General features: G+C 36.6%; 1 protein-coding gene across 1 annotated transcript in view; it reads left to right on the forward strand.

Moving 5' to 3' along the window:
- Positions 1-322: 322 nt before the first annotated feature.
- CUNH1orf141 (chromosome unknown C1orf141 homolog) overlaps positions 323-18,880 on the forward strand; it is a 37,517-nt gene continuing 18,959 nt past the window's right edge. The window contains exons 1-3 of the mRNA XM_032396098.1: positions 323-397; positions 3,862-4,019; positions 16,696-16,808. Coding sequence (XP_032251989.1) covers positions 323-397; positions 3,862-4,019; positions 16,696-16,808 — 346 coding nt within the window. The remainder of the gene's footprint in view (positions 398-3,861; positions 4,020-16,695; positions 16,809-18,880) is intronic.

Here is an 18,880-nt window from a genome sequence, read left to right on the forward strand (position 1 = left end):
ATATCACAACAAAAAGAAAATAGGTATAAATCAAGCCATATGCCCTTTCTTCAAGTATGAGTCACATCATACATTTAAACATTCCTAAGGTCCACACACAGCTGGGAGTTCTGATCATGTGACCTTCTATCTAAAAAAAACTTGGATACCTCTATAATCCCATGATTGATTCCATGATCTATACAGTTCTCTTTTGTACCCCAAACAGTAATGTAAATGTGGGTCTCTTATGCCTAAATAATCAAATTATATGTTTAAATTTTAATTGTTTTGGAGATTTCTTCTCTTTTCTCCTTTTTAAATAGGAATTTACTGACTGAAAATGGCAGAAAAAATCTTAGAGAAGTTCGATATTCTGGATGAACAGGCAAAGATACTCTTGGCCAGAAGAGCAAAGGTTTGTAAATGAAAGCTAAAATTAAATTTAATCATTAAAATTTAATCATTTCAAATGTGAATGATTTTTACTTTTTAGTTAATGATGCATTAATATGGAAATATAAACTGATTTGTAAAAAGCAAATAGTATTAGTTCAAAAAGTAGTCCATGTAAGCGTATACTATAAAGAATTAATTAGATATACAAGGTAATTTCTGGATAGCTGCCATTATTTTTTTCTTTCAAGATTTTATTTAAATTCAGGTTAGTTAACATATAGTGTATCATTAGTTTCAGGGTACAGTTCAGTGATTCATCAGTTGCATATAACACCCAATGCTCATTACAACAAGTGCCCTCTTTAATGTCCATCACCCAGTTACCCCATCCCCCCAACCACCTCCCCTCCAGCAACCCTCAGTTTGTTCCCTAAAGTTAAGAGTCTCTTATGGTTTGCCTCCCTGTTTTCCTCTAATTTTTTTTTTTCCTTCCCTTCCCCTATGTTCATCTGTTTTGTTTCTTAAAGTATCCATTCATCAGTTGATGGACATTTGGGCTCTTTCCATATTTTGGCTATTGGATAGCTGCCATATTACATTAGGTTATATGTATCTAAAGTGATTAAGATAAAAAAATCAAATAGGCAGTCAAATAGTAAATGTGACTACTGTAGTTCTCACTAATATTTTAAACATATAAACATTTATTTAATTGGTTTATTAAAAGGAAGAAAATATTTGGTATAGTTACCCAAATTAAAAATAAAGGTCATAAAAATTAAAGTAAAAAAGGTGAGACTTTTATAAAATTCAATATAAAATATTAATAAAGAATCTAGTTTTTGGGGAGCCTGGGTAGCTCAGTTGATGGAGCGTCAGACTCTTGATTTCAGCTCAGGTCATGACCCCCCAGTCATGGATGGAGCCCTGCATCTGGCTTCCTGCTCAGCGGGAGTCGGCTTCCCCTCTCCCTCTGCCCCTGCCCCTCCCCCCTTATGTGCTCTCTCTCTCTCTCTCCCAAATAAATACATAAATCTTAAAAAAAAGAATTTTTTTTTTTTTAAGATTTTATTTATTTATTTGACAGAGAGAGAGACACAGCGAGAGGGGGCACACAAGCAGGCGGAATGGGAGAGGGAGAAGCAGGCTTCCCGCCGAGCAGGGAGCCGAAGGCAGGCACTTAACGACTGAGCCACCCAGGCATCCCCCCAAAAAATATAGTTTTAAAACCCAGATTTTTGGGACGCCTGGGTGGCTCAGTCGGTTGGGCGTCTGCCTTCAGCTCAGGTCATGATCCCAGGGTTCTGGGATGGAGTCCCGCATGGGGCTCCTTACTCATTGGAGAGCCTACTTCTCCCTCTGCCTGCCCTTCCTCCTGCTTGTGCTCTCTCTCTCTTTTTCTCTCTCTGACAAATAAATAAAATCTTTAAGGAAAAAAAACAGATTCTTAGCACATATGAGCAATTTAATTTGGTTACACAAAAACTTGCAAAATAATATAACAATGTGAGTAAATGAGGCATAAAGAGCATAGAGTCCAAGAAATCAAGGAAAATAGCACAGAGAGGAGCTCTAAAGTGACTGAACATATTTGTGAACCTGAAAATGAAAATTCTGATGCTTGAATAATAACTTGATTTTCTTTTTTTCCCCATAATTGTCTCCTTTTATTCAGAAAATAAAGTATGGAAATATTGGAAAAAACAATAAATTCATTCTGTTATCGTTACCCAAATTTTGAAATAGCAAACCAGGAGTAACTTACTAAAGCAACCATATTGGACTTAAGCACCCCAAGTTCATTCCATTTTAATTTTTTGCTTAAAATGAAATGTACTTTAGAAAATATAATCAGAGCTAAATCTATTTAATTTGTCCTGGAATTCCCTTTTATACATGATTAGTCATAATAATTCTTACCTTTTACTGAGTTTCCTTTGTGCAAAGCATTTCAATGCATTTTCTGATTTTGTGTTACTATGCCTACTTTATGTGTTACTGAGAGAGGATTCTCTGGAAATTCTTTTGAAAGTATATATAATCAAAATTTAAAACTTTCTTATTTTTTAAAGTATAAAATTAAAACATACTTTTGGAAATAAGCAACATATAGATATATATAAAAATTATACTTAAAGAGGGGCGCCTGAATGGTCCCGTTGGTTAAGCATCTGCCTTCGGCTCAGGTCATGATCCCTGGGTCCTGGGATCGAGCCCCACATAGTGCTCCCTGCTCAATAGGGAGCCTGCTTCTCCCTCTCCCACTACCCCTGCTTGTGCACAAGCCATAATGCCCTTGAGGCTCATCTAAGTTTTTGCATGAATCAATAGCTTTATTATTATAAATAATATATAAATTTTATTGCTGAGTGGTATGCCATTATATGGATGTACAGAGTTTCAACCACTTCCCCATTGAAGGACATTTGGGTTGTTTTCAGTATTTTGCTTTTAAAAATAAAGCTGCTTTTAAAAAAAGATTAAAGAGAGCTGCTCTGAATATTTGTGTACAGGTTTTTGTGTGAACATAAGTTTTCATTTCTCTGGGGTGAACGTCCAAGAATGTAATTGTTGGTGCAATTTCTGTCTCTTAAAATCAACAAGGTTAAGGCCCAGGGTTTGAAGTGAGTCCCCCTCCCTTGCATCTCAGTGTGGAAACTGCCTCCAATAAGTAGGCTGAGCTATTGTGGGATTTACCTCATTTGTTTCCCTTTTCCTGGGGATTATGGTTCCCCCACACCATCCCACCCCCGCCTACTTTCTAATGCCTGATTACAGTTGTTTTCCTATGTTTTGTCTGGTTTTCTAGTTATTTACAACAGGTGGGCAATTCCCGTAGTGCTTAATCCTTTATTGGCAGAAACAGAAGTTCTTATCCTTTGACTTGCTTTCACATTTTTCATCACTTTATTCCTCTGTGCAGTGCTGAAAGATTTTTTTAGAAAAGATTTTTGGCTCCTTAACTAACTCGTTAAGCTATATCCTTTTCTTTCTTTGGCCATCTCTATAAATATTTGAACAAAGTCTTTTGATTGCTTTCTTAACTCTATTTCTGGCTCATGCAACTAGACAAATGTTGGAGTGATTCACCATGTTCCTGGGGACAGTGAGAGCAGCAGGTTGGAGACCGTGTTGCTCTCCTTCCAATAACTCTATGTATGAGGATTGTCTTTGCTTAATTTATAGGTCATTCTTCAATTCTAAATTTTAGAATTACGAGGGAGCCTTCATGATCATCTAGTCCAAATTTCCTTCATTTCACGAATGGGAAAAGAGCAGCTCAGGACACACAGCAACAGCCTAAAAAATGTTGGTACACAAGGCCCCTAGTTTTCAATCTGTAATATTTCTCCATTATTGACTAGCACATAAATTCTGTGTGTGTGCATAAAGTGAGACTAATTTCATTCCTTTCCACACAGGATTTTCCCTATATGAAAAGTGCTCATTTTTTCACAATGTTGTACTTTGGCTTTCCTGCAGAAAAACAGCCTTCAGAGTCAAGGAAAGAAAAATACTTCGGTTACACCCCTGACGTTTGACTTTCACTTAGAATTTGAAGAGGCCATTGTTCCATCCATATCTAAGAAAGTACCCAGGATCACAGAAGATAATTCAGACAGAATTAAAAAAGCAAAAAGGTAACCATCCTAACTACCTCAGACTTTCAGTTTGGAGTTTTAAAGCATTACTGTAGATTTTTCTTAGATTATGTAATCTGTATTAAATGTAAGCTTTGTCAAACACAGGTATGTTTCATAGTGCTTATGAGTTACAACATACTTGATCAGCATTCTGAATATTCATCGTTTATAAAATATTTATTAAAATATCTTACTATTACAGATGGTAATTAGGTACTAATTACAATTCTGAATTTTTATTTATTTATTTTTTATTTTTTTTAAGATTTTATTTATTTGACAGAGAGAGACACAGCGAGAGAGGGAACACAAGCAGGGGGAGTGGGAGAGGGAGAAGCAGGCTTCCCACCGAGCAGGGAGCCTGATGCGGGGCTCGATCCTAGGACCCTGGGATCATGACCTGAGCTGAAGGCAGGCGCTTAACGACTGAGCCACCCAGGCACCCCTACAATTCTGAATTTTTAAAGAAAGACTTGTCTTAAATTCTATTACATTGCCTCAAATTAATGTCAGGATTTATTTCAAACTTTAGACCAATAGACTCCAAAAGAAGTCCACCTAGAAAATCAAGTAAGTCAGTTTCTCTGTGTACTTACAAAGGGTAGCCTGAATATGTCATACTTGGCTTTTCACTGGCATTCTGTATGTGCATTATGCTATATAATTTTTCTAGGCATCAGAAATGTAGAGGAGAATCCAGACAAAAGAAATAATAAGATGTAGAATTAATAGAATTTCAGTCGTACATTGGTGGTGGTGGGAGGGGGGACTTAAGAATGAGGTTCTTACCTCATTTTTTCTGTGTGACCATTCAGTGCGTTCAGTGCAGTTTTACAGATGAAAAGTCCATCTCAGTGAGGTTAAATAACTTGCCCAAGGTCACAAAGATATGTGGTCCAAGCTGGATTTAAATTCTAGCAGTCCGATTTCAGAACCTGTGCTCTGTATCACCACCACCCTGTTCTGAACATAGAATGACTTGCATCTTCCAGGCTTGGTAACTAGCTGCATTATGATACTTTGTACTTAGGAGAACATATGATGCAAAGCAGATTGGGGTGGATAAGAGGATTAGAGTGAGAAGAGCTGAGTTTTATTTTGGATGTATTAAGTTTTAGATGTCTGTGGGGTATTCAGGAGGGGGGCATTCTTCTTCCAGGAAGCAACCCATTCTTGCAGTGAGTCTTCTTCAGCTATAACAAAATGATTGCTTAAATAACAGAGCATGAGGCTGAAAGTTTCTCATATCAACAATGATATCCTGGTTTCATTGGTTATATTGGATAGATTCAGTTCCTCCATATCTTGAGATGCAGTTCCTGGTCTTATAAGTTATGGTAATTATAATTTAGGATACCAGTCTCCACCAGTGCTTGCAAACCTCACTCCTACAGTGAGCCAAGATGTCAGATCTAATTCACACAGTTCTCAGCTTAGCCTAAACTTTATGTCATAACCGCTCCCACCTGGAACAGTGACTTTCTGGTCACTGCAGGCTTCTTTCATTTTTGACCTTTAGCCCCTTTGCTATTCAAAGGGTGGTCTTCCATCTAGCAGCATCCTATCACCCCAGAACTTGTTGGAAATGCAGAATGTCTGACCCTCTCCCAGACAGAAGCTGCAATTAACAAGATCCCCTAGGCGATTCCCGTGAACACTAATGATAGAGATGCACTGCTCTAGCCCAGTGGGTCTCAAACATGGAGGGCTCCTTAAAACACAGATTGCTGGGCTGCACCTGCAGAGTTTTTGATTCAGGAGGTCTGGCTGGGGCATGATCATTTGCATGTCTAGTAAGTCTCCAGGTAATGCTGGTGCTGCTGGTCCAGGGACCATCCTTTGAGTTTCTGCTCAAATAAGCTCACATAAGCTTATGTGCTTCTCTAATCTTGCTGCCCAGCACCAACATCTGTTCGTTCCGTTTTTTTCCATGGTTTGATGAATATCATAGCAACTCTCAATCTGGCGCTGTGGTCACCTAATTGGTGAAATCTGTCCAGGTTTACTTGTAGCTGAGCTTTGCTTTCAGAGTAGTAGTTTTCAACCCATCTGCACATTAGTATTACCTGGGGAGCTTTAAAATAATTGGATTCTACTTTAATTAGTTTGGAGTGAAGCCCAGGCATTACTATTCTCAAGATTCCCCAGATGATTCTTACATAAAGCTGAGATTGAGAACCATTCAAATTCTTAGGGCTTCTTTCTCACTTACTCCCAGAGACATGTTTTCCATGTTATTATTAGTTCAGGACTTCTGTATTTTTCTTGGATAAATGGGAATTGGTAAAATATTAAAAATACCTCTTGATTAATCTGTATAAAAATTTTCTAAGATTTCTCAGTAAACACCAAACCTACTCTTCTCTACAACTTTTCATAATTGGATGTTTTACAAAAGAGTCATACTCATTTTAGCAAAAATCCCTTTAAAAAATTAGCTGGAGGGGCACCTGGGTGGCTCAGTCGGTTAAGCCGCTGCCTTCGGCTCAGGTCATGATCCCAGCGTCCTGGGATCGAGCCCCACATCGGGCTTCCGCTCAGCGAGGAGCCTGCTTCTCCCTCTCCCTCTGCCTGCCTCTCTGCCTACTTGTTCTCTCTCTCTCTCTGTCAAATAAATAAATAAAATCTTAAAAAAAAATTAGCTGGACCTGTACCCCTGAAACAAATAATGTGTTATATGTGAATTTATTGAATTTAAATTAAAAAAATTTTAAAAATTAAATAAAACTAAAAAATTACCTGGATAAAGAATTTTTAAAGGAGAGACAAAGTGATTTCTCCATTACCTAAGCATTTAGTACTGGATTATCAGCTGAAAATGGCAATTTTACCACTTATAAAGTGGTAAGAAATAGAAAATAAGTTAGGGGCGAAGAGACAGATTAAGAGTATTTAAGTTGTCACCGAAAATTACAAGATTACTGAGGTTACAACAAAAAAAGAATATTTTTTCTTTAGATTAACAGATTAATAGGGGCTTCTCATTAGAAGAATTATTTTCCTAAAAATAAATCTACACTGAAACCTGTCAAAAGAATATTCCTTTTAGGAATAGTTTTATGACAATAGGATAAACTTGCGTGTAAAAAAGGTAATTAAACATGAATAGAGCATTCACTTGCAGCCTATAGTGAAATTTAACTGGCCAAATTCCTTGTTCCTTTAGTTTAATACTTTGTGTGACATTAGCCTGGAATAGAGATGAAGAGAATGATGTTTATAGGCCAGTCGCCAGGTTTGTACTTAGCTTTACTTCCTACTAGTTGTGACTTTGGACAAGTTATATAACCTCTTTGTGCCTCAGTCTCTCTTTGTGCCTCAGTCTTCTCATCTCCTCATCATTATCCTGTGGATATTAATAGTACGTAGTCCATAGGGTTGTTGTGTGAGTTAAATGGACTAAAATATGTGAAGAGTTTAAAATTCTCCAACATACAGTAGGCACTCAAAAAAAACAAAAACAAAACCCAGCTAATACAAATATAAGTTGTATTTTTGAAATATACAATCATATATTCCAATCATTAAAAATAAGATAGTAATGAGATACACAAGTCACGTGTACATATGGCAATCATTTCTAGAATCTTAGGTAAAGTAGGACTTACAGGTAAGTAGGCTGGGGTGAGGTGGGAGCTGTAAGGATAGAGAAGAGAGAAACTTTTATGTGAGCGGAAAAAGAGATTCATGCCTCGCTTGCTACTGTCCACACCATTTCTCAGTTATATGGGCACAGGCTCCTTCAAGGCCCCACGAGGATTCTGGGAAGGTAACAGCCTCAACTCTGGCTCTCTGTGGGGAGAGCTTCACTACTGGGCTGAACATTCCTCTTTTCTGTAGCTGGAAGAGGACTCCTACTTACTGCTCATATCCGGAGAAACCTGATGTTCTAGAGCAGGGCTTCTCAACAGTGACTGCCCACTTGAGAGCTTTCGGAAAATATGCTGAGCCCTGCCTAGAGATCATGATTTAACTATTGGGGAAAACTCTGGGCATCAAAGCACCCTAGATGATTCTAATATACAGCTAGAAATTTGAGAAACATTTCTAGAAGCCTCTTCATTTGTCCCTCCCTCAGTCACCCTCTTACAACAGCTTGTTTGTGGCTAATACATGGCAAGAGAATCTTATTTCTCCCTGACTGATATTACCTGAGTTTCAAATAGCCTGACTTTTATAGGTGCTGAGGAACCTACATTCACTGAAATGAGAGGCCAAAGAGAAATCACAGGTCACTCATATGAAGGAGGGAGACAAAAACAATCAGAACCGGTGACTCCTAATAAGGCAGATTATGGAAGAAACAGAAGAGAACTTAAGAAAATATGTATCTTAAGGACACATAATCAGGGATTTAAAAATAAGTGAAGGGATTTAAAAATATTTCTAAAGTAAAAAGGGATTTAAAAAATATTTCTGGGGGCTCCTGGGTGGCGCAGTCAGTTAAACGTCCAACCCTTGGTTTGGGCTCAGGTGGTGATCCCATGGTGGTGAGATCGAGCTCTGTGTCAGGCTCTGTACTCAGCACAGTCTGATTAGGATTCTCTCTTCCTCTCCCTCTGCCCCTCCCTCTGTTCTCTCTCTCTCAAATAAATAAATCTTAAATATATATATATATTTCTAAATAAAAAATTGAGTAGGATAGAAATAGAATACAGATGAAAACTGGATTGATAATCTAGAAGGTCAAATAGAGGCACAATCAGGATATTTGACCTGTAAATATATACTTAATACATAAATCAGGAAAGTAAGAAACATGGTAAGGAAATAAAGAAATATTAGGGAAAAAATGCCCCTTTTTTGAAGACATACTTGAATTTTCAGATCAAAAGGGTTACCAAGTGCTAGACTTACAGTGAAATTATTTGATTATTTATTTAATTCCAAAGGTAGAAAAAAATTGGTTAATTACAAAGGAAAGGAAAGCAAATGAGTTTCATACGTCTCATCTGCATCTCTGAGGCTAGAAAATAATAAACCATTTTCAACTTTTGAATGGAATGGCAATCCAAGAATCCTCTACTTGGATGAATTATCATTTTTAAAAATATTTTTATTTTTTTGAACCATCATTTATTTATGAGAACAAAAGAGAGACAAATTTTAGGGTATGAAAAACTGTAGAAGGTAATCTGCCTATGTATTCTTTCTGAGGAATTTACCTGGAGAACTATTTTATCCAAATTAAAATGTAATATAATTAAAATAAAGATCCAAATTGGAAGTCTTTATGACACAAAAATGTATTTGGAATTATCCCATGGCATCAGAATGAAAGCTCTGGACTTCCAACTCACAGTGGCTGTTCTGTAAAAACAAGAAAACATTCCAAAGCATTATCAGGGAAGTTATCCATAAGAGATTTCCAGTTGGGAAGAGGTAGCTTTTAGAGCAACCCCCATGCTTCCATCTGAGCTGTGCCCTTCTCTTGGGTTTCTTCCTTTTATGTGCCAGTGCCATTTCACATTCATTCCATGGATGTGCAGCAACGTTCCTTTAACTCTAGCCCATGCAGTACAAAATCAAGGCCCTTACCTATATTCCCTTAACTCAACTACAACAGGATATAATTTCACAGGGAATTTTCCTAAATATAAGACCAAAAAAGGGGGAGGGAGAGAGGGATGAATTAAAAATATATATAAGCAGCTCAAAACCAATACAATTTACAGAAAACCAATTTATGATTTTATGCTAGTGAATTAACCCACCAAATTTATTTATTTTTTTTATTTTTTATTTTTTATTTTTTTTTTAAAGATTTTATTTATTTATCTGAGAGAGAGAATGGGAGACAGAGAGCATGAGGGGGGAGGATCAGAGGGAGAAGCAGACTCCCCGCCGAGCAGGGAGCCCGATGTGGGACTCGATCCCAGGACTCCAGGATCATGACCTGAGCCGAAGGCAGTCGCTTAACCAACTGAGCCACCCAGGCGCCCCTAACCCACCAAATTTATAATCCAGGCTTCATTCTTCATATTGTGTGAGAACCTAGTGCTAGGAAATTTTTATTCCTAGGTTCTTAGCCTCCCATTCCTTCTCTGCTATTGGAAAAAATTCTCCATGGATCTCTTGTATTTCTGTACATCTTCTGAGCAGAGGCACTGGATGCCTTTGTTCCTATCTCCTCAAGGATTTTTGTATAACAAAGAGCCTTGAAAGAGATAGTGCTTTTGGGGTGCCTGGGTGGCTCAGTTGGTTAAGCAACTGCCTTCGGCTCAGGTCATGATCCTGGAGTCCTGGGATCGAGCCCCACATTAGGCTCCCTGCTCGGCAGGGAGTCTGCTGCTCCCTCTGACCCTCCCCCGCTTTCATGCTCTCTCTCTCTCTCTCTCTCTCTCTCATTCTCTCTCTCAAATAAATACATAAAAATCTTTAAATAAAAAAAAAAGAGATAGTGCTTTTCTCTGAGCAAGAGCAGACATGTTACTGTCCATTATAAAAGATTTCGCGTTGGTGGTATAGTGGTGAGCATAGCTGCCTTCCATTATTTTTATAGATTCCTGTGTGCAGGAATCATCTGGCCCTCTGCTGTTGCCCTGTGGAACTGGGGCTCAAAGAACTGGCGCAGAAAATGCTATTCCTATCACTGTGAGCAATAATTAGGCTTTTGTCCCTGACCCAGGAGTCTACTTCTTCACAAGCATAGATGAAACTGTAGTAGGTTAACTTGTTAGCTTGTAAGTAGGGTCAAATCTCAGACCTTTCACAGTTCTTCCCACCTATTTTGAGGAAAGAAGCTTGGAGGTAGAATGACAAACTGTGACACCCTTCCCCGCTCTTCTTTTGCAAACTGAGTGGTAAACATACTTTGGACTCATTATTCAGTGAGTAAAAGAACACCCTTATCCAGGTCCCTGCAGGCTTAGAAGAACTCTGCATATACCCATTTTGTCTACCCTATAAGCCTATCTGTTTCTAGGTAGCAGGATCTATAATTTAGGTTATTCCTCAACTAAATTCACAAAATTAATCCCTATAATAAAGTTTTTTAAAAGAAGTAAAACAATATGACAAGAGACATTGTAAACTAGAAAAGAAAATCATGATCACTTGAGGACAGAGTTTGTGTATAATTAATCTTATAAACCAAATATCTAGCATTTGGTTCAATTTATTTCTTATAAATCATGTTAAGTATGCATTAATTGAAAGACAAAAAGAATAAAAATAAAAACCCTATCATTTCCTAGTACTTCCACCAAGTTTTGACCCTCTCATAAGCATACGGGACCTTTAAAAGTATTTTACAAAATTAGCATGTCTAACACCTCCCAAAAGAATGTTAAAATGACCATAATTTGAAAAATTGAAGAGAAAAAATAGGCAAAATAAAGGCACAATATTAGTAATGAGGAAGGAGCTACAACTATGAATATAGAAGAAATTAAAATAATTATAATGAGTACTTTGCTTTGAAACACAGGTGTAATAATGAATAATCTGGGAAAGTATAAATGGGGAAATAGTCTCAACAAGAAAATGAAAACATAAATAAATAACTAGAAAATTTTGAGAAATAGTCAAATAACTATCTTTTACAAAACTACCATCTTAAAGTTGTGTCAGAGGTCAGTTTCTTCAAAGTTTCAAAGAAGTATTTAAATGGTTTCTGAGCATAGACAAAAATGGAATAGTTTCAGTCCTTTTTTAAAAGATGTCTTTGATCCTCATGTCTGACCACAAGAACATAAAACCATTGTTGAATTTCACTTACAAATATAGATTTTTTAAAACCTAAAATAAAATATTATCTTAATTGTTTCATTTGCCTATTCTCAACTCAGGAACACATAACATAAAACAGTCTTATATTTCTCCAATTTCACTCTGATCACTTTTGGTTATTAAAAGTCTGTCCAATTTAGTATTTTGATCCCAGATGCCAGTTGAGGCTTTCCCTTCCCCTGTCTAGCCAGTCTATTGACACTGCGGGAGCTGAGGTGGAAAAGGAGTATGGCCAGTGAATCGGAGGTGGGTGTAGTCTTCCTAGCACACATCCCCTTCTTCCTTCCTATAATCTTTTGTGCTTCTGGTATGGGAAAAGTGTTGTGCTGGAGCCAGCTCCTACCAATTTGTTAGAACTGACTGTTGAATTTTCAGGAATTTTATGAGATGGTTAAGTTATTATTAAAAATTAAACTATGTAAGCTAAAAATTCAATGACATAATAAAAACAAATACTCAAAACTCATCCCTTTCTAATTATTTTACCATTTTTTACTATTATCTGTGATTGAAATCATTTACATCTATTGTATCCATATGGTGGAACTATTATATAATATCATGTTAATACACATTTCTTTTCAAATCCTCATTCAATGATGTCCCATCACTGAAATCACTTGAAATCAACCATGGGTGTATTTACACCATAGAAATTGGCAAACACTACAAACAGGGGGCTTGATTTCTTATTTGTCTAGATTTAAGAAAGTGGGGAAGAAAAATGTTCATGAAGATTAAACTTAAACGTTTGTCTTGCCAGTAGCCATCATACTCTGAATAGCACACAAAATTGAGGATGTATTCTAGAATTCAAAAATTATTGTCTGGCTCAGCAAAAAAAAGTAGCTTATGTCATTGATGAATGAGTGAAGTTCCAACATATGTCTTTATTGTTTCACTTTCATGTTATTCATTAAGGTAAATGAAAATGTCAATCAACATTCATGTTGGAACTACACTTGGACAAAAGGTTATTAAATATTTACCAGCACCACACCCCCCGCCCCCACCCCTGTATGGGAGTAAGAGAGGAGGGAGAAGGAAAGGACAGTACTTCTTACTTACCTAGCTACTGCTACCATCTTCTTTCTCATTTGTCATCTTCCAGCCAACTCTAGTCAAAAAGAGCCTTCCTAGTGAAATGGGTGAAGATGGTCATAAGATAGAAACTTCCAGTTTATAAGATAAATAAGTCCTGAGGATGTAATGTACAGCATGGTGACTATAGTCAACAATATTGCATTGCATATTTGAAAGTTGCTAAGGGAGTAGATCTTAAAAGTTCTCATCATAAGAAAGAAAAGTTTGTAACTATGTAATATGGTAATGAATATTAACTAGACTTATTGTGGTGATTATTTCACAATATATACATATATCAAATAATTATGTTGTACACATAAAACAAATACAATGTAGATCAAATATATCTCAATTGAAAAAGAAGAAAAGCTTTTCCTGTGTGCTTATGTAGTAAGTGTTAGGCATTTGGTGTTGGCATGAGAGGTGGTGTTTGTCCCAAGGGAAGAGGAGTGTCAGAATTTCTATATTTGACATAGTGCTTGCCCTCAAGAAATTGCAGTCCTTACAGTTGCAAGAAGAAGGAGAAGACAAAAAAGAGCCTAACTCTTTAACGATGCATGGTAACAGTGCCTCAGAAAGACCAGTTCGCTAATGAAGGAGAGCCTCCTTCAGCCACACCTCTTCAAATTCACCCTCAACTCTTACGCTCTCCTGTATATATCACAACCTCTTTTGCTAAGGATCACTAGGTTGGCAGTCAGCAATCTGAGTGGGGAACCAGTAAAATGGCCTAAACCCAGTAACAACCACAATGTACATTTTCCTCCTCAGAAACTCAAGCATCCTTGCCATACCAAACAATGGGAGGCAGTGTGCTCTGATTTCTCCTCCCCACTCTACCCTCCAAATTTGTTTTTATATAGCTAGACATAGGGCAAATCAGCAAGTGTGCTAACGGGTGTGCAGCTGAGGAATGAGATGGCAGAATATTACAGACAGAGGGAAGAGCAAATGCCAAGGCTTTATAAGTGATTCCTTAGGAAACCCTAAGCATCCCTGCTCCCTTCGACACTGAAAAGAGAAGGAAAAGCCACAGCTGATTCTATGAGGTCAATGACATAATTCTGATATGCCCACCTACTCCCATTACAGTTTTCTGCTACTTGGGAGAAGAAGGGAATGTCTAACTCCAAATATTGGTGGGCCTTTGTAGAATACAGACTGTTTATTTTTCCTTTTTACTCAGCCATGGCTAAAAAATCATCTGGTCATCCACTCTAAAATACCAGGATAAGTGCCTTTCAATAACTTACTATATTAACAAAGTAGAATCTAACACTATATTAAATAAATATTACTCTACTATAACTAAGTGGAGTAAATTTCAGGAATAATAAAAAGTACTTGACATTGACCTCTTACTATGTCACAAATATTTGCTGAGCACTTTCTAAACCTTATTTTACAAAATTCTTATACTAACCCTATAAGATAGCTATTACCTGCATTTGGCCTGTGAAAGACTGAGATTCAGAGGATATCAGTATTCTGGAGAAGTTCACATAGAGTCAAGATGCAAAGTAAGATCCAACTCCAAAGTCCACGCTCTTTAGTTCACCATAAGGAAATTCATATCCAAACACCTCTATATATTCTGCAAATGTATTTGAAAAATGACTTAATAAGATAAGGCTAAAAAAATGATCTCCTTAACAAGACTATATAGCCAACATCATCCTTAGGTTGGAACACTTGACACATTCCCATTTAAATTAGAAGCAGAAGGATGCCCGTTCTCACTATACTGCACTATTCTAGAAGTGCTTGCCAGTGATATTAAATAAGAACATAAGACAAAAATATAAATGTTTGGATAAGAACAGATAAATTATGTTATGAAGATTAAATGATTGTTTACTGAAAAACCCGAAGAGAATAAACTAAAATCTCATTGGAAATTATAAGATGATAAGAAAGTTTAGTAAAAATTTACCAGAACAATTTGTGCACTCAGCACATTTATTACACATGTACTATGTGCCAGTCACTGTTCTAGGTGCTGGGTATTCAACAGTGAACAAAACAAACTCTGCCCTCAATTTATGTTTTAGGATAAAGTGGGGAGACAGATATTAAACTAAATGAACAAATGGATATATAATATAAATCCACTAGTGATAAATACTATGAAGAAAAATATAGTAAATTAAAGGAATTAAGATTGATAGTGATTACTATTTTAGATAGAGAAGGGGACAGAAAAGACCTTTCTGGAGAGATGGAAATTTGAGTAGTCTTAACAAAATTCTCTCTTATAACTTAAGGAAGTAACCCTTGGCAGTAGCCGGGGAAAGAATATTACAGACAGAGGGAAGAGCAAATGCTAAGGTCCTTAAGTGGGAGCCTAAGTTCCTTTCTCCTTAAACTGAAGAGCTGGAAAATTCACTGCTTCCACGTGGAGGTGGGGGTTTGGTGCACAGAGAGAGCCCTGGTAGGGCATTCAATGGAAATTCCTCTACTTAGAAACATGAGCAATGGGGAGACAGTTTCTGTCTTGGAGTGAGAATTTTGAACCTTAGTTGAGTCTAGTAGGAAGCAATTGGAGGGAAATGCCAATCACATTTATATTTTATGGGTGCCACCATGGTTGCGCTGGCAATAGACTGTAGGGGATGAGTGATAGCAGAGAGAAACAGAAGGCGAGAAACCCATGGAAGTAACTCAGATGGGAGATGAAGGTGTCTTGGACTAGGGTAGAAGTAACAAGGAAAGAAGTAGCTGGATTTGGGATGTGTTTCAAAGAAAGATCTGGTGAGATTGGGCAACAGTTGGGAATGGGGAATGAGAGAAAGAGAAATCAAAGATATTGTCAAGTTTTTGGCCTAAGCCTCTGGTTGAATGGAGCTGGGGAAGCCTCAAAGAGGAACAGATTGGGAAGGAAGCTAAAGGATTTGGTTTTGAATGTGTTAAGTTTGAGATGCCTACGATATACCTAACTGCAGAAGTCATGTGGCAGTTGGATATATAAATCTGGAGCTCAGGGAAGAGTTTGAGAGATTATAAATTATAAATTATAATTATAAACCTGGGAGACATCAGTCTATAGATAATATGTAAAGATGTGAGATTAGATATCAACTGAAGGTGAATGTCTGAGGTTGGATGACTGAATCATGGGTTATTCCAGCATTTAGTGGTCAGAAATATGAATTATGTAATACTTTATTATTATTTATTATTTATTACTTCATTAACTGTATTACATACCATCAATAGTCAGTTAAAGGATTTAGTGGAGAAAATTTCCTTTATAATAAATAAACACTATTATCCTATCTGGTCTACTATTTTGGTACCTGAACTGACCATAACTCTGTGTCCCATGACTGTAACTCAGGTCTGACAATGTTCCCAGTAGCTCATTTAATGAATTTCCAGCATATTTTTAAAGGGTTAATCAGCTTATGAACTATAGTTTCCTAGAGTGCCCTCAATCCTATGACAATAGCAGCTTCCTATCTGTCTTTACTTCAAGTGATTGTCACTAATATTTTCAGCTCTGGCTTAGTCCCATCCTTTTACATTTTGTATTGTAATATTATTAATACAACAACATCTAATCTATATAACTGGGACTTAACCACATTTCTCCAAATTTATTTTTTAGATTAGTTTCATAGATTTTTCTGAATATTCTTTTTTTTTAAAGATTTTATTTATTTATTCATAAGAGACAGAGAGAGAGAGAGAGAGAGGCAGAGGGACAAGCAGGCTCCCCGCTGAGCAGGGAGCCCAATGTGGGACTCGATCCCAGGACCCTGGGATCATGACCTGAGCCGAAGGCAGACGCTTAACCATCTGAGCCACCCAGACACCCTCTGAATATTCTAATTTAGATTAATTTTATTTTTTCTAGATATGTCTTCTTCAAAGATGAACCTGAACCTAGAAAGAGTGATTTTGAAAAGTTAAATTTAAGACCACGCTTTGTACCAACAAATATAAAAAATCAAGAAAGCAAGTTAATAGGTAATGCTCTGTGTAACATATTTACTTCTCCTTTAATGTATTAATGAGTGCTTTTATTATATACTTTATTATTTATTAATGTGTGTCTTAAAAGTTCTTGATGATTTGATGTCTCTGTTGAAAGAAATTGCTTGAAAGTATAGGGCTTATAACTGCAGTGTGAAAGATTTCAGTGAGCCAGAAAGAAGAATTTCCTAAGAGTAATATCAGAATGGACAATTTATACAAGTCACAAATTAAGAATATATTTTTATGTTTATTTTTCTAGAAAGAAGATATCTGAGTTTCCTTTCAGGTCAACCCTAAGAGTTTTCTTGTTACTGTTAAAAAAAGAAATCAATTAAGTATGGACATCTTGCTTAATAAAAACTTACTTTATAGAAACTGTAAAGGAACTTTCTTCAAAACTTAAGGAATCTGTAAGCTAGGAACTAGCACTGCAGATCTTCAGAGAATTTTAGAGTTTTGTGTTGCCTTTATATTTCTTTATCTGGGATTATCAAAGAACCATTCGACTGAATCATTCTCATTGACCCCTTTGACTGAGGCTCCTTGACTCCACATTACCCCATATTGCCTCATTTCTCTGAAACACTTCATCATCTAAATTCTCAAAGGACTTGTTTACATACTTCCTCAAATTTTGTTCAAACTTCAGACAACTCCAGTCTGGTTTCTGCCTCCACCATTCTACAGAAGCTACTCTGATCAAGAGTACCAATGATCTCCATTGCTAAGTACAAATAATATTTCTCTGGTTTCATTTTCTTCCACTTCTCAATACGAATATAGGTGCTTGATCACTCCCTCCTTCTTAAAACTCTCCTCTTTGGGATTTTGGAACCCATATCTCTTGTTTTCCTGCTGTATCACTCTTCAGTCTCTCCTCTTAATTTATCTTCTCCATCATTAAAATAGTGTACAGTTGACCCTTGAACAACATGGGGGTTAGGAGCACTGACTTCACTGCATAGTCAAAAATCCACAAATAACTTTTGATTCCCCCAAAACTTAATAGCCTACTGTTGACCAGAAGCCTTTCCAATAACATAAACATATATTTTACATATGTATTATATGCTATATTCTTGTAATAAAATAAAGAAAAAAATGTTATTAAGAAAATCATAAGGAAGAGAAAATACATTTACAGTACTGTACTGTGTCAAAAAAATCTATGTGTAAATGGACTCATGTAGTTCAAACCTATGTTGTTCAAGGATCAACTGTATATCACAATTTATCTATTCTACTGTTGAAATTTTGGGTTTTTGGTTTGTCAGCCATTACAATGCTGAATAAACATTCTTGTTTATGCATCCTACTGCATTCGTATAAGTTGCTTGAAAGTGCATATCCAGGGTTTATATTGCCAAATATACTTATCTTCAACTATAATAAATACTGGCAAACTTTCCAAAGTATTTGTACCAATTTGTGCTCCCATCAGATTTGTGAGAGTTCTTTTTGTTCTGCTTTCTTGGTAACATTCAGAATTGCCTGATTTTTATTTTAGTGTACATAATAATATATGATTATGTTTTAATTTGCACTTCCATGATTACCATTAAGTTTGAGAACTTTTTCGTAAGACTATTGATCAATTAAACTTACACTTTTGGAAATCATCTGAGCTTTAGCTCATTTTATTTTATTTTAAAGATTTTATTTATTTATTTGAGAGAGAGAGAGAACATGGGGGGGAGGGGCAGAGGGAGAGAGAGAAGCAGACTCCCCACTGAGTGCAGAGCCCAAAGTGGGGCTTGATGTGGAACTCGATCCCAGGATCCTGAGATCATGACCAGACCCAGAGTCAGATGCTTAAGTGACTGAGCCACCCACATGCCCCTTAGATCATTTTAAAAGTAGGTTTTTGTCTTTTTCTCACTGATTTCTTTATATATTTTGGTCACTAGTTTTTTGTTGGTTTTATGTATCGTGAATATCTTCCCTTTTCTCTCTTTTTTTTTTCTTCTTTTTTTTCACTCTATGGTGTCTTTTTGATGAACAGAAATTCTTTGGCTTTAATAAAGTCAAATATACCAAATCTTTCTCCATTTGGTTACTTCTTT

This window comes from Phoca vitulina, unplaced genomic scaffold, assembly GCF_004348235.1.
Source record: "Phoca vitulina isolate PV1807 unplaced genomic scaffold, GSC_HSeal_1.0 scaffold2, whole genome shotgun sequence".
Classification (NCBI taxonomy): Eukaryota; Metazoa; Chordata; class Mammalia; order Carnivora; family Phocidae; genus Phoca; species Phoca vitulina.